General features: G+C 45.8%; 1 protein-coding gene across 1 annotated transcript in view; it reads left to right on the plus strand.

The window, feature by feature from the left end:
* Positions 1-14,884, plus strand: part of ppargc1b (peroxisome proliferator-activated receptor gamma, coactivator 1 beta) — an 86,682-nt gene extending 71,798 nt beyond the window's left edge. The window contains exons 4-12 of the mRNA XM_061079915.1: positions 4,194-4,319; positions 7,254-8,304; positions 9,627-9,672; positions 10,867-10,925; positions 11,118-11,703; positions 12,815-12,872; positions 13,118-13,236; positions 13,711-13,838; positions 14,340-14,884. Coding sequence (XP_060935898.1) covers positions 4,194-4,319; positions 7,254-8,304; positions 9,627-9,672; positions 10,867-10,925; positions 11,118-11,703; positions 12,815-12,872; positions 13,118-13,236; positions 13,711-13,838; positions 14,340-14,431 — 2,265 coding nt within the window. The 3' untranslated portion in view covers positions 14,432-14,884. The remainder of the gene's footprint in view (positions 1-4,193; positions 4,320-7,253; positions 8,305-9,626; positions 9,673-10,866; positions 10,926-11,117; positions 11,704-12,814; positions 12,873-13,117; positions 13,237-13,710; positions 13,839-14,339) is intronic.
* The last annotated feature ends 2,078 nt before the right edge of the window (positions 14,885-16,962 follow it).

Below are 16,962 nucleotides of genomic sequence, written 5' to 3' on the forward strand. Positions count from 1 at the left end.
TTCATAAAGCAACACCAGCGTGTGCTCAGATCAGTGTTTTACTGTCAGTGTGACGAAATATATCAGCGCCTGTGTTTTTTTACGGCGGCTGTATAACCACACGTGAGTCATCGTGCACGGGCGCCACGTGGGGTTCCTGTACGCGTGCAGCTGAAGAAGTCTTTTCTGTGCTCAGACTCACAGATCTCAGTGGAGTGGCTGCTGCTTCATTCCTCTGACAGCTGGCAAGATAACACGCCTTTCACAAAGTTTCCTCTCACACACACACACACACACACACACGCTGCTGCTGCTGCCTGGTTACCAGCTCGTCTCCACCTTCTTGGATCCTCTCCCCTGGGGGTCTCCTCTCGGGTTGTGGCTCCAGGCAGCGAGTTTACGACGGTGGAAGACGAGTGGAGGCTCCCGAGTGAGATGAAGTCACACGTGAGCAGAAGAACTGGTTTCAAACCGTCAGGACTCGACTCGAGGACTCGTGCACACGGAGGGAAAAGGTTGTTTTTAGAAGAAGAGTCAGAACCAGGAATGTTGAACAGTCACATAGAAACAGGTGGAGCTCTGACAGTTTTAGAGGTTTCCTGATTCTGATTTGATGAACTCTCTCTCTGCTGTTTCCTTCCACCTGTAACAATCACTTAACGGTCCCAAGGCCAAACTCTTCACCGTTTAAATTGGTGTTTACACTACAACTACCTGTATTTACACCAGAGGCCTCGTGATCCGGTGATTTCCATGAAAACGTCTTCTCCCAGTTTCACGTTAAACAAGATACAGAGAAGAATCCTGGACTCTTTCTTTACACTGATGAGTTTTTTAAGTTCTGAAACAGTTAATATCATCCCCTGTTCTTCCTCTGGAGATGTATTTTTCTCATTGATTCATGAGAAGTTCACCCAGTGGATCCGGGGCTGATTCCCGGAGCCCTGACAGGAAGCAGAATATAATATTTTACTTTTATAGAAATCACATCATCCCGGGTCCTGGCTCGGTTTCCATTGTGTTCAGTATCAGTGACGGAAATAGCAACCTGACATTCTGTCCGCTCACAGAAAAGCCCGGTGTAATAACATTATAGCATTTACTCCACTGAAGCTGCCAGATGCGTTTGTGTGTGTGTGTGTGTGTGTGTGTGTGTGTGTGTGTGTGTGTGTGTGTGTGTGTGTGTGTGTTTCCATCAGTTGAGTGCTTCACTGTCACATGACTGCTGTCACTCATGTGTTTAAGTCTGAGTGTGGAGCTGCCCTCTACTGGTTTGAGATGGTAGTGCAGATGACCTCACGGAGGCCCCACTGTCAGTGTGTGTGTGTGTGTGTGTGTGTGTGTGTGTGTGTGTGTGTGTGTGTGTGTGTGTACATAACTGTGATCACATTTTATTAATGATATAAGAATAATACACAACATACATACATACATACATGTATTTGTGTCCTGACATGTATGAGACATGTATAAAAGAACACTCAGAGGCCACGTGTCCCCCCCTCACAACAGTATTCACATTGAAAACCTTCCAGCTGATAACTAAAATAATACAAAATGCCTTTAATGAGGTAGAGTCGAGGATTTGTGTCAGTTTCACAGAGTTTCACACAAACTGAGGTCAAAAGTTCACAAAGTCTCATCTCAGTTCCTCTTTAGTCTCTAACAAACAAACTGTAACTAGTCAATGTCGACACGTGCCATCTTTCCTATATTTATTAAAATAGCTGTAAACTTGAATTCTGGTTAGTTGCAGAAGACTTTTTCTAAAATGAAATATCAATATTTTCTGCAAACAAAATATCAATAATCACATCTCACTCGTCAGGACGAGGATTTATTGTGCAATCGATATTTTGTCCCATCACCACTTCAGCTTCAATCCCTTCATCCGTTCAATCCTTCTTAATATTTGATGCTGGAAAGAGAAAGAAAGTCTCCTGCGTTTATCTGGGTTTATCACTCTCGTGCAATTCAATGTCTATGTGTGTGTTTGTGTGTTTGTGTCTATATGTCTGTGTGTGTGTGTGTGTGTGTGTGTGTGTGTGTGTGTGTGTCCGGGCACAGAACAAGGCGTTCATTGATGCTGCCAGTGCGGCTCTGGAAACCGTCCAGAGTAGAGTAGAGCGGAGGAGAGTGTTGGAGGGGCCGGACGCTGCCAAAGAGTTTTCAATGTTTCACACAGACACAAACCTTCAGCCTCCTCTTCACTTCTTCTTCAATGGAACTCTCTCAGAGGAGCATCACCACACACACCCTGAGCCAAGTTGGCTCGTCCACACCGGCCCCGGTGGCCCCATTAGTGCTGCGGCCCGATCGGCCCGCTCAGTCGTTTGACCCAGATAGTGAAGTGCGCTGATGTTGGATTCATTAAAGCAATATACAGCGATGGTGCTGTAATAAAACGAGTTTGACCTGTGACCTCTGGACAATGATAAGAAGCTTTATGACAAACCAACGACGCCATAAACAACCGGCCGATGCTTTTGCTCTTAAAAGGATTCTACCTCATCAGTTACCTCATGTTTCACGTTTATTTCCAGATAATGGAAGAAAGAGATTTTTCTCAGTTTCTCTATCTGTCGCCTGGTTCTTCAAGTGAAGTTGAGCTCCAGGTTCAAATCAGATAACATAGCTAAATGTAGCTCAATGATTTAGATAATTAATAAGAATATTCAAATTATAATAATAAGTGTGAGACGCTGGCGACCTGAGAGGGTCTAACCTCCGCCTTCCAGTGTGGGTGGATAATAATAATTATGATAACTCATAACTCTGATACATAGCTGGTTCCTTTCTGTAAATTCCTCTTTTAAAATAATGAATACGTAGAAAATAGATGGATTCATCTTCTCCACTGACGTCTAAGATGCTGTTGCTATGGAGAAGAACTGCCCAGTTGAGGATGTTTCACCCTGAACAGATCGCTGATCCTTTAAATTCAACCAAATCCAGAAAGTGAGGTGATTTTAAATTTACGTTTCTGCCTCAGCTTCAGAATCACATCCAGCAGAATCTCAGTCAGTCCGATGTAAAGAACCAGAGTCGACCAGGAGAGTTTCATTTCCGATCACATGATGGTTGAACGAGCTCCAACAGTCTCATCACCTGAGGACCGGAGGAGGCCTCCAGCTGTAAATGATTCAGGGAGCTCTGCTCTGTCGTGCTGCTCAAATCCTCATTCCCATCACATCTGCATTTCCCCCGTGGTCGTCTCCGGGAGCGGCGCGGCGTGGCGAGGGATTTTCTCCCTAAGCTGATTTATATCAGCTGATAGCCCTGTCATGAAGCTAGGCGCTGGGATGAATGGATGAATGGGCGGATGAATACAGGCGATGAAAGAATGGCGGCGAATGAGGCGCAGATTCGTCCCTGAGTCTTAACTGTGGCTTCCTGTTGGATCAGGGATGGGTGGAGAGAAGGAGGGATGGGTGGAGAGAAGGAGGGATGGGTGGAGAGGAGGAGGGATGCTGGAGGGAAAGAAGAGGGCAGAGGTTTCCGATGAAGATGGGTGTTAAAGGTCACGATGGAGGAGAGGAGGAAGAGCGAGGATGGGGATGATGGGAAGGGAATAAGGGATGATGTCTGAAAATGGAAAAAGCTTCAAAGACAGATGTTGATCATGAAAACCGAAATGGAAGATAGATTGATGGAAGAGAGAAGATGAAGGAGGAGCAGGAGTCACACGTGTTATCACAGAGAGAACATGGATGAGTCCAGCTCTGTAATGGGAAACGTGAAAGTGCCGTGTCGCTGTCGGCTGCGGTGACGTGATGAATGTACAGTATCCTAACCTGATGACTTCTCCTGCACGTTATTCCCTTGTTCAAACATCCATCTGCTGCAGGTTAACTGCCGATAGAATAGAGATCAGAAACCGGAACGACAGACCAACGTTAAGAAGCTTTCATCTCAGTGTTTACATGTGTTTCTCTCAGTTTCTCTCCTTTGGTTTTTCTGGACAGAATGTGTGAGATGAGATGAAATAAAATGTGTTTTAGTCCCAAAAGAGAAATCTGCCTGGAAGAGGAAAGAGAAACACACACGCAGTGAAAGTACTAAATTATTAAAGATACAATATGGAATATATAGTGTAGCAGTTTTGCAAATACTTGATACATAGTGACACAGGTCCCATTGTTATTTGATGCATATTAATGTCCCTATGTTCTCTCTTCCTTCTTCTTCCTCTCCTCCTTCCTCCTCTTCCTCAGCTGATGAAGCTGCTGCGGACTCCTCCCAACGTGCCCTCGGGCGGCGACGCACACAAAGATGGAGTCCACGGCCATCGCTATAGCAACAGAAGCCTGCAGCCACGGCCGGTCAGACCACTGGTCAAGGTGAGTTTCAGATTACAGCCAGTTCCTGTCAATTAAAAGGTGGATTACAGAGAGAGAGAGATTTTAAAAGTCGTCCTCAGACCGTGAAGCAGAAGTGAATCCGTGTTTCCTGCTGTTCCTCACATCCCAGTTCCCACCGCCTCCTGCTCTGTGTCTCCTGGAGGCCGGACAGATAAAGAAATTGGATTTTTCAAATCACTTTCCCTCAGAGGTGGCGAGTTAAGGCAGAAGTGATTCACTGCTGCACGCGAGGCCTGAAGTCGCCCACACTGCAGAAGTTCTTCTTCAAATAAAGGTCTGCCGTTGTTCTTTCTCAGGATTGGGTCAGAGCAGATGTTGGCATTTGATTTTAAAGGACAAGTTAGTTCTCCAATCATTTGAGACAAAACAAACCTGCAGGTTGAGATCGTTTCAAAGCTGTGAAACCTTTAAGTTTAAGATAGATGGTAAAACTTTAGTGTCTGATTCTGCAGCCGGGTTTCTTCCAGCAGTCAACGCTGGAAGAAAACCTGTCTTCATACTGCAACTCGATGTTTCTCCCACTTTTAGAAAGTTGTAGTCGGTGTTTTAACTTCTTCACTTAATCTTGGAAGTGGCAGATCAGGAAATGCAAAGTAATTTGCTTTTCATGCATTATTGTTGACACGAAATGAAAACCTTTGTTCATATAACAGAGAGTAAAATAACGTAAGGCCTGGAACAGCTCTATTTTTGAAGAAGAGGACTCTAAAGCTGCTTTCAGACCTGCACTAGTCCTGGACATGTCCATATGTCCATGTGGACATGCTCCGAGTGAGTCCATGTGCATCTGCTTTTTTATACGAGAAACACAAACTCCTGTCAATGTCCAGACTCAGTTTTTCTGCCACTTTGCAGAGTTCATGTCTGAAAACAGCATCAGTTTCACCTGAAGCAGATTCATTTCACTGGAGTTTGAGCATCCGGTCAAGGTTAATCACAATGTACGAGACCTTTCCCCTCAAAACCCTGCAAAATGTTATTAAACACAATTTTTAAAAGATGATTCGCTTTCCAAATAGTTAAGTAGTTAAGTCAGTTTTGGACCTCGAAGTGGAAACCTCCTCACAGGTCTCTGGTTCTCATCCAGTCCGGAGAGCTGCAGCCGAGCCTCAGCTTTGATTGTGTTTCCTGAGATGACAGATCTCTCAGTTTAGAATAAAGACTCCGTGGAGCTTGGTGCTCGCAGCGTCTCCTCCTGACAGATGTAGTGTTGGCGAACAGAGGACGTTTACAGAGCCGCGTGCTGTATGACTTAGCAGTAATTGGATCGCCGCGACCATTGTGCTTCAAGTGGCCATTGATTACAATACCAGTCGTTTATCTTGTGGAGGCACAAAGCGAAGGTGAGCCTTCAGCCTGCAGCCTCCGGCCCGGCTCAGGAGAGGAGGAGAGAAGATACCCAGAGGAGGCAGCACGGGGATCAGCCCGGCCTGCATCCATCACACACACACACACACACACACACACACACACACACACACACACACACACAGACAACGTAACCCCGCGGCCACTCGCTGTGTGTGTCAGCTTTACTTTCTGTGTAGTGTGGCTTTGCTGTGGCAGATGGTGGAGTATTGACTGACAGGTCACGAGGGCGGCAGTGAATCTCTCTCTCTCTCTCTCTCTCTCTCTTTCTCTCTCTCTCTCTCTCTGTCTGAGAAACTTAGAATCAGCCGTTTCATCGCAGCTGCACGTTGAATCATTCCTCTGAGTCGGGAGTAAAATGTACTGTGTGTGTGTGTGTTTGTGTGGGTGTGTGTGTGTGGGTGTGTGTTCCTGTATCCAGGGCAGGAATCAAACATCCAAAGATGTGTGGAGATATCTCCAGCTGAGCTTCAGTATTAAAGAGCAGAATGGATGAAACTGTTTCATACAAAACATCAATGTTAAATGTCAGTATTGACTGAAGGCTGGAGAGATGGAAAATATTGACATCAATTTATCAGTTTATATAAAATTTGTCTTTTTAAATGATTTTTATTGAAAAATTAAGTAAACGTGACATTTTCGTGCTTCTCTTTCATATAAATCTATAAATAATGAGTGATAATATAATGTTTTTAAAAGCCAATAAGACAGAATAATCATATTTTTAAGGTGATTCAAAACCTTTCATAAGGGAAAAGAACAAAGAACCAGACAAACAGAAAAACAGACTTCTGACCATGAACCTGTTTCACATTCTATCTCAACCTGGTTAATTTGTCATCTTTAATTGTTTATCATTTCTTTTGAATACATCTTTTTCTGAATTAATATATTATTTACTTTAAAAAAACTGTAGAGAATCCTTATAATAAATTCAATAAAACATTTTAAAAATAGCTGCTGAGGCTCTGATGCATAACGAGCAGTTAATTTACATGTTGTTCTCATTGTTCTTCTGTCTTTATGTTAGTGAGCATCACAATAATCTTTTGTATAATAAAGGGCTTTGAAAGGTGTCCTCTGTAGATGAGTTTCCCTCCAGGGATCGAGACGTTAATCAATTGACACAGAATTCATGAAGAAATCTGTGAAAATTAATCTGCATCCTTTTAAAATTCATGAAGCGTAAAATCAAAAAACAAAGCGGCTCAGCAGCGTCGACCACAGGAGCTTTTAGTTTTTCTGGTTATTTCTCTCCTGGACTCCGTCATTTACTTTTGTATCCTCATCAAGTTCTTTCAGTTTAATTTAAACTGAACAGACAAGTTGAACAAGATGAAGGAGAATCACAGAAACATTTTCATTTATTTAATCATCTCCTCATTTGGTTCTGTTGAGTTTTTCTTTATTATTGACGGATCGTTACCAAAGCAGGAGAAAGTGGAACATTCGTCTTTATTAGATAATAAAACATGTTAGTGGATGTTTGACAGATTCTAGTGAATCAGATTGTAATGTTTGTGTTTCTGGCTCCGCCCTCAGACTGACCTTCCTCCGAAGAGGAAGCCCCGGGCCGTGCGTCCAGCGGGACGCCTCTGCACCGAGCTCCACCGCCACCTCACCACCGCCAAGGACACGGAGGACACGCCCACCCCCGACACAGAGGAGGACGAAGAGGAAGAGGAGGACGAGGACAGCGAGTCGGAGGAGGATGAAGAGGAGGAAGGGGAGGAGGAAGAGGAGGAGTCTTCCAGCAGCGAGGTGGAGGGCACGGCGGCGGCCTCCGTCCCGGCCGAGCCCCCGAAGCCTCAGTTCAGCTCGGAGAAGGAGCTGCGCTCGGTGGTGGAGCTGATCACCTACATGCACACCTACTGCCTGCCCAGCAGGAAGCAGCAGGGCTGGGAGCGCCGCGAGCCCCCCCGGGCCCGGGCCCGGCCCGAGGCCGCACGCCCACACAACACAAACTCTGCCAGCAGAGTCGTCCTGGTGTCCGCCCCGGGGACGAGTGGGGGGGGCTCGGCCGGGGGGGGCAGCGGCGCCCCCAGGAGGCTTCCCTTTGCGAGGAAGAGGGAGATGAAGGCGAACTCTCTCCTGCGTGAGCTCCTGCAGCAGAGCAGCTCGTACGATGTGAGCAAGCCTTACGGACCGCACAGCCCCCCCTACTCCCACTGCCCCCCCTACTCCCACTGCCCCGCCCGAGCCGCTCCCTCCGCCCCGGGTAGATCCCACCCCCCCCAGTCCCACATCTACACTGCCCCCAAACCAGAGCTACGTAAAGACTACTCGTCCCCCGAGAGGAGACAGCGCTCCTGCGAGGCGCCTCAGACCCCCGAGGAGGAGGAGGACAGCGGCTCCTTCTCCGTGCGGCGCTCCCGGCGCCTGGCCTCCTTCCCCAGCCGCTTCGCCAAGAGGCTGCGGCCGGGGCGAGCGCGGGACGGAGAGGGGCGGGACCGGCAGGAGCGGGAGGAGGAGGGAGCAGGGTTCAAACTCCTGCCGACCCAAGCAGGAGGAGGAACCACGACGGAGAACCGGACAGAACCGCTCACGTCCGGCGTCGGTGCGATGGAAGCGACCAATCCCTGCTGCCACAACGGTGAGTCGGACCGCGGAGATTAACGCCTGACTTCCATTGTCAATTTTTTTAAAAGCCGCTTAAGGCCGAATGTATTAGGATGACTGTATTTATAATCCATCTCTTTTATTATCAGGCCACAGTGTCAGAAAATTGATCCGTCTACTAACTCTGAGTCCCGGCCCATTGTTCATTTGTCGTCCTCTTTGTGAACAAGATGCAGGATTTACTTTGTGTCCTCGAGAATTTTAAATGTCGTAATTCAAGTCTCAGCATCGTTTAGATTTCAATCGTAATCCGTGTAAATCAGAGCAGGAATGTGAAATCTGATTGTTGAGATCTGATCTGCGCCACACAGGACGGGAGCGGAGACAGTCAGTGGTGTGACTGTCGCCTGTGATTAGGGTTGCAAAATTCCGGGAATATTCAAAGTTGGAAACTTTCCATGGGAATTAACGGGAATATACGGGAATTAACGGGAATAAACGGAAATTAACGGGAATTAACGGGAAATGTTGTGGGTAATTTATACTAACTGTGTTTACCTTGTCATATACAGACATAAATATAAACATTTTGTTTTGTCATAGGCTGATTTGAGCCCTGAGGAAACTTTGGGCACTTGACTATATGCTTCTGCATCGTTGTGTCATTCTTAACATAGGTCTTTGCACAGTATTTGCAAATGTACACAGCCTTTCCTTCTACATTGGATGGGGTGAAATGTCTCCACACATGAGAGAGTGCACGTGGCATTGTTCTGTAGAATAAGATGAGAACAAAGTTTGTAAAAAAATACTAATGCAATGCCAGAGATATAAATAGTAGCCAAACAATTGGAATCGTCTGTAAACATATTTGACAATTGATGGATAAATGAATAGAAATAGTCTAGATGAACAGATGAACAATCCTCAATCAGCATGCTAATATATTTTCACCAGTAATATCATGGAAACTTACCTGACTAGTCCTGCACTCTACAGCAGGCCTCAGTAGCCCTGCTGTAGAGTGAAGGATGCTGGGAGTTATCTGTGCATGTGATGGAAGAATGCACAGTGGAGGGTTGAAACTCAACGTTCCATACATCTTTAAAATAGAGTTTTGAATGATGTTTTTATTGCTCAGCGTTTAATTTGCGTATTTTTATTTTTTTTCAAAATTCCCAAAATTCCCGAGCTAAACTTCCCATGGAAAGTTTCCAGAAAGTTTCCGGAAATGTACCGGTAACTTTCCGCCCCTTTGCAACCCTACCTGTGATGCAAAGAAACACGTCTTCTACACATTTGAGTTTATTTATTTACATCCATGGTTGTGAACTGGACTTTTATTCTGGTTTTCAGAAAAGCGAGCCTGTCTCTGTCTGCCTCTGAATCCCAAATCCACAGGGTGAGTATCTGTGTGCAGTTCTGTAGCAGAGAGAGTTTGGTTGAAGCACTTTGCATGAGCAGAATATTTCATGTTAACAAAGCAGGAGCAGTCCAAGCTGTTTTGCTCAAAAAAAGACCAGCAGTGTTTTTTTGGGGGAAATTGAAAAGAAATGCAGGAGTTCACCGAGCTGAAGCTTTCTGAGCTGCACGTGCAATCACGACTAAATGATCCAAAAGCAAAGGATTATGAATATGTGATTTGTTTATCTCTGGACACGGAGTGAGACGCTGATTCCATTAAGGAAGCAGAGGATTGGTTCATTTTCACTAATCTTATGTCTCTGAATATGCAAATGACTGAGTTAATCACCTTTTAATGTAATGCTGCAAATTAAGCACAAATTGATGTCATCCTATTAAGTTATTTATGTCATTGTCTCGGTTATATCATCAAATGCTTCATAATCTGGAAGTCGTCCATAATTTATGGAATTTTCACTTCAGTGTATGAAGGGGAGTTAAGTCGTTAGCGGGAGGTTGGAGGTCTCGCTGAAATAAAGTCTCTTCAGATTATTATACTCGTTATTATATTTGCAGTTTAAGATAAACCAGGATCCGATCCAATGTTTTGATCCAGAGATCCTTAATGAAGCGTGACCCCTGGCTGACCTCCTGCGATTTGTATCTGCACCAGACAGTTCGCCCGCGCTGCTCTTTCTAAATTAACCTCCACACCCCCCCCCACCCTCCGACCTCCAGCCGGTCACAGAGCTCGACTGTGATCGGGTACAAACTCCTGGCGTTCGTCCATCTTCTAAACGAATTTGTCTTCCGGAGCGTTCACCAATAATAAAAAAAAAAGAAAAAGTAGTTTTTAAGGGGGAAGTGATATCCCGCCTGAAGCCGACCCGCTGGCCGAGGCTCCTCCCTCCTTCCATCGCGACTGCAGAGACAGAAACAGACAGAAATAGAACGATAGAAGGAAGAATAGAGGAGAGGACGGCGGCGTGCATGTGGTTCGTGTGATAAGAAACCAGCAGCGCCGAGAAACGCCCGAGTTTAACAGAGAGAAACATTCAAATTCAGCCGACATCAATAAAACTGCTCAGTTCTCATTTCACGGAGGAACAGACGCCTTCATGGGATCTTATTGGATTAATGTTGATTTATTAATGTTTTTGTCTAATTCTTCTCGTCTCCTCTCCACTGACAGCGAGTTCAGCACCAAGCCGTTCGAGCAGACGCTCAGTGTGGATCTGTGTGGAACTGCAGGTAAACAGATTCATTCGTTTGTTTACACGCTGATTTCAAAGTAAAGTGTCTTAAAGAAATAACTTCATATTTAAGGAAACGTAGTTTAGCGTAATTCTGCAAATCATGTTTTGGTCCAATAGGTTTTCTGATGTGATTATTTCCTGGAAGGTTGTGGTTTCCATCCTGTGAATGTGTGTTACTTGTGCTCAGGTCTCACCCCTCCCACCACCCCCCCTCACAAACCAGTGGAGGACGAGCTCTTCAAGCCGGCCGAGGGAGGAAAGGTCAGCGTGGGGTCGGGCGGCGGCAGCAGCGACGACGGCGGAGGCGGCGGCGGCAGCGACTCTGTTCATCCGGCATCGCACGCCAGCGTCGCCACGAAGGCGTCGTCCTGGCTGAGCCGCGCCCACCACCAGAGGAAGCTGCCGGAGCAGAAGGAGCTGTACGCCCAGCTGCGGCGCATGGGCCAAGCGGGCGACAGCGACACCCACCGCGACTTCGGTGACCACGACTACTGCGCCCTGAGCCTCGGGGAGAGCCGCAAGCGCAGCGCCGCCATGCTGGGCACCATGCTGCAGGCGCAGGCCGGGGGGGACGGACCCAGAGCCGAGGAGCAGGGAGCGGGTGGGAAGGAGAAGGGGGAGGGGCTGGTGATGTCACAGGACGCAGAGCCCAAGGAGCAGCGGACGACCTTGGTCATATCGTGCTCGCCGCCGCCGGAGTCCAAGTCGGCGTCTCGCTCGTCATCGCCCCTCCCAGTGTGTCCGGACTCGCCCGCCAGCAAGACAGACTCCAGGTGAGAGAGGGACCGGGGAGAAGGGGGGGGGGGGTGGTCAGAGAGAAATGTCGAGCGGACGGAAGGAACGAATGTGAAAAGAGTGAGAGAGAGAACAAGAGACTGAAGAGACGTTCACACACTGACTCCTTAGTTCTCAGCATGTTGTGACACATACGGAAAACCAACTGTTCCACTGCTACACAATCTGAATCAGCTTCCAACAATATTACTAGAGTTTATTAAACTGGCTATTTATTTATTAATCTGTCATCACATCCCCAACGAGGCAAAGAAGATACTGAGACGTAATTTCTCATTAACTGTGAGAGTCTGTAGCTTGGAATTAATTACGTGGACAAAAAAGGTTTCAGGTTTATTCAAAGTTTATTAATGTTGAACGTATCACAAATCGCACAACATTCAACACTGCACATCCTGTGGCCTTTAACAACACAGATGACAAGTGTGAATCTGATGAGTGAACGAATCTCAGGACACGAGAGCTACATACAGACTGAGAGATTTCTGGAATTACCAGATAGATATATGGAGTTTAAGCACTTATTACAATTGTTTAAACTCACCTACAAAAGCACCTGAACAAAGTCAAATCGAAACTCGCCAATCAGTTTGTGTGAACTCTATAAAGACGTGATTCGAGAGGTTTAACTCTGAGTCGACTTCTATCAGACTAAACATGGAGATGAATCTGTAACCGTGGACCAGACACACGAGTCCAGGTCCTGGTGAAAGGTCATGTAGCGTGTGACCTCCTGTCACCAGTCAGTCGTGTTCTATGACCCTCACAACAACTGTAAGACTCCTGCAAGTCATGTAGTCTGAACCCAGAAGACAGATTTCAACAGTCACTGACTTCTGGAACCGTAAAGTTCAACACGAGTCTCTCAGAGAAAAAGGTCACGATCGTATTATTTCTGCTCATGACAACGAGCGACGTGAGGAGAGTGAACGAAGGAGCGAGAGCAGAGCGATGGAGGAACTTCTCCTCCTCCTGCAGCAGTTCACCTGTTTCCACACGTCTGACATTTCAGTTTCACCTTGTGTTCGTCCTTATCTCACTCACCCTCCTCCCCCTCTCCCTCCTCCTCTCTTTCTCGTCCTCCTTCAGTGAGAACTCCGAGATCTGTCCCGACGACAAGCAGAGGAACAAAGCCAAGTCTGACGAGGTGCGTTGACTCTGTGGACTCCTCCCACTCCAACTGAAGAGATGTTTTGTCCACAAACATCCGTATTAATTTGGAGTTTTGAACATGAAATCACACACAAACTGATGTAATTGACCACAAGGGTCTGAAGTGTGTTGAGTGTTGAGCCTCAGGATGCTCTCACACTTTCTGCTTCGGCTCTCGCGTCGACCTGTATTCTGAATTGTCCTTTGTCCTGACTGTTGCCATGGTTTCCCTGTTGCCAGGACAACTGCCAGGTGTTTTACATCCACAACCTGCCAGGCAGCGTGACCCAGAACATGCTGAGGAAACGCTTCCAGGTTTTCGGCAAACCGGAGGACTGCAAAGTCATCATCTGCAACGAGTAAGTGAACCTGAGATAAGATCCTGTGATGTGAGCAGATGGAGGAACTTTGTGTTTTAGGTGGGGGTGTGCACCGTGGGTCAGGGTGTGTGTTTGTTTGTGTGTGTGTGTGTGTGTGTCCAAGTTGCACAGACAGTTTCAAATGTAACTTTGTTCATCGAATGGAAGTATTGTTTTTGGATAATTCATTCTAGACTGAGATGCAAGTGTGAGAAAAACTGAGTTGCAGTGTTTGTAAAAATAAATCTTGTTATAAGACGACTCCAAACTTTTACAAAGTTTCCAAAAGGACTGGAAATCACAAACTTTGTAATTTAGGAAAAGCCTCTTGCTACGTCTGAATCTGGGATTTGTTTAGAGCACTGGACTTTTTTAACACTTTGTAGAATTGTTGATCTCTTCTGATGTACAACATGTTTATCTGATGTTTTATTGAGTATCATTGAAGTAAACCATGTCTCTGTCCGGTCGCAGGGAGCGCTGTGGGGTGATCAAGATTCGCCAAGGAGGAGGTCAAAGACACTGGAGAGAACAGGAAACAGTTTTCCAAAACGGACCTGCGGGCCTGAGGAGGCTGTCGAGGAAACGCTACATAGACCTTGGTAATAACACACACACACACACCTGAACACCACAACTCAATGCCGAAACCTAATTCCAACCCTAAACCAAGTCTATTTAAAATTTTTTGATATTCTATTTTATACAATGTTTTGGTTGTAATTACTTTAGCATTGCCAGAAGAGAGCCTGTGACTGTGACTCAAGCATTTCATTGCCAGCGACTGCTTAATGTTATTGTTGTGAATTTGATAATAAACACTTGAAACTTCAAACCCTCAAACATATAAACTAACTAACGAAAATAAAGGTTTACTTTACAAAACTTGAAGTAGCATAAATTTGTCTCACAAAACACAGAGCTGGAGGCTTAGTTAAATTGTAATTAAATAATAACGCAGATTTTCACGTCACATTTCACAAGAGTTCAACTCTGTACAGAAACACTTTGTAAATTTACTTGGTTGAAGCCGAGTCCGTTTGAAATGTCTTGAGACGAGTGTTTTCTACTTCCTGACTCTTGTTTCGTGTCTTGTTTCGCAGATGAAGCCGGTCCGGGTCCCGTGAAGAGCAAGTACGATGCACTGGACTTTGACACTCTGCTGAAGGAAGCCCAGAAGTCGCTCCACCGCTGACAGCACAGCGCCCCCTACTGGCCAGCCTTAGTACAGCGCAGCAACATCCCTGCGTCTACACTGCTCTGCCCTCAGAACGGCCTCTGGGAACCTCCACGCAAGGCAACCTCGCAAAATGTTTACATTTTTACCATTGGAATAAAGTAAGGAACTTGTTGTTTTTTTAAGTTTCTTTCACCGGAGGATACTGCTTCAAAACGAGGACGCCACCGGGGGTCCGGACGGGCGAAGAGACAAATGGAGGGAATAAGACTTTTCACAGCACTGGTACAACAACCACAAACAGTGACCATACAGTTGTCTGCTGAACAACAACAACAAAGCTGCTTCCTGTCTGTGTTGGTGACATCATCGCCCTGCCTTGGAAGCGCGGGTGTGAGAGACCTCTGTAGCAGATCCTTGCTAACCCTGCATTGCGTTGGTCGTCGTGGTGTGTGTGTTTCTGCGTGTGTGTGTGTGTGTGTTCTTTGTTCAGTTTGTTTTGTAAAAAAAAAAAGTAAAGTCAAAAAAACTCCCGTTTTCCAACCAGGGGGGGTCGGGGTTGGGGGTGAATCCGTCGCGTTCACCGTGAAGTCTAACAAAAAAAAAAAATTACCCTGCTTTGTTTTAGCGAAAAAACGTGGATGTTATAAATTTTAAAGATCTATTGTGTGTGTGTTATTGACAAAGAATATAACAAAAAACATTTAACGTAATCATTTGATGACTGATAAAAGTTTACAAATCAAAAATGAAGAAGAAAAAAAATCACCTTTTTTTCTTTTTTGTAATTGTAGTGCTTCCTTGATTTGATCTATGCACTGTACGGAGGGAACTGTCTCCGCTGGCCTCCACTTCCCCCGGGAATCGAACCTGTGACTCGTCTGAATAGATTCTGGCGTCTGCTACTGGCTGCTGAAGGCTCCGTGTGATGGGCACTTCGGTTCTTAAGACCCGGACTGGGATCGTGGGGGGGGGGGATTTACCTTGTGAGCGTTTCCGACCAACTCAAACAAAAACTGCTGCTTTGGAAAGTTCTTACCTTGAATGTTTCACATGGTGTGATTTGGTAAAATAGGCTAATTTGACATCGTAACTACTATAAAGTTTAGTCATTTTTTTAAAAACCTTATAAAACACAATTAGATTAGATTTCTTTATTTATCCACACAACGGGGAAATTCACTTGTTACAGCAAAAAAAGAGAAAAACAGAATTTAAATAACAGTGCCGAAGCAACAATAAAAAAGAAAGATCAAAATATATACACTACTAAACTACACAATTTTCTGCAATTATCGGATTGCAGAAAATTTTTTAGGTTTTAGGCGAGTTTACGAAATCAGGGTTAGGTTTGGAGTCAGCTGGGATAAAATCAGACTGATTTAATGGATTTCATCAGTAAACACCAACGAATTTCCTTGAATTGTTGGTGTTTTCTTGTTTTGGTCCAGTAACGGTCACACATCCATACGAGAAGTTAAATCGTTGTTGTTGCCAATACTCGAAAACTCGATTGATCGAAAATACGAAAACGTCTCCAGAGAAAATGTGACAAAACGATAGTTTGTGCTTCAGCGGCCGACGCCGGGTAAATCTCTTCCCCATCTCGACGGGTCTTGATGGGACCCTAACCCATCTCTGATGTGGTCCCAAGGCTGCAGCCTAATGACACCCCCCCCCCCCAACGCCACAGCCAATGCAACAGTTACTGTTTACATTTGGACTGCAGCAAGCAGAACGACAATGGGGGAAACAGGGATGGAAGCCATCTGCGCTTTTATACCACACCCGATATGAATTCATCACATCCGCACTCTGACCAGAACCAGTCCGGTTTCCATCACATAGGAAACCTTCAGTCGTTACAAGACCTGTGAATAGAAATGTTCTGTTTGGATTGTCCGGGATTCTCTCGTTTCTCTGCGACATTGGTTCTTGTAACGACATTTCAAACAGTACAGACCAATTTGCTGCATTTGATCCAAATGGAATGTATTTAACAATCTGAATGTAATCATCGCGTTTTCCCCATTTCTGCTTGCCCAAAGATTGTGGAGCTTTTTGGTGCTTTTCGAAAAGCGTTAGCATGCGACCCGATTCCAGCGGGAAGCACAGCCGTGGTTCAGCGCCTACGTTACAGTCCTCGTGCAGCCAGTAGCAGCCATCGTCCAAAAGAGAGCGATAAAGCCTCCGAGCCGGCCAATCCGGTGGCACCGATCCGTCACATCCGCGAACACAGCCAGGGAACGAGTGAGGTGCGGGCTAGAAAGTAACAAAAAGAGCAATCGGACAAGAATGCGATGTCTCGTCCGGGAGGTACTGTATCAGCTGAGCATCTCTACCTCACATCCATCCATCCATCCCTGTCTTCGTATTTCTAGATGCTCTTCCTCCTCCTCCTCCTCCTCCTCCTCTTTTTATAGGTCTGTCCCTCTCTGTTTGTTTGACGTCGGGTGTGTTCTCTGTGTGAGGTTTCCCCCAGCGATGGGCGGGTATAGGTAGTTTTGGGGGGTTTGTGTTTTTGGTTCTTTTTATATTTACTTTACGTC

Source organism: Limanda limanda, chromosome 10 (genome assembly GCF_963576545.1).
Source record: "Limanda limanda chromosome 10, fLimLim1.1, whole genome shotgun sequence".
NCBI lineage: Eukaryota > Metazoa > Chordata > Actinopteri > Pleuronectiformes > Pleuronectidae > Limanda > Limanda limanda.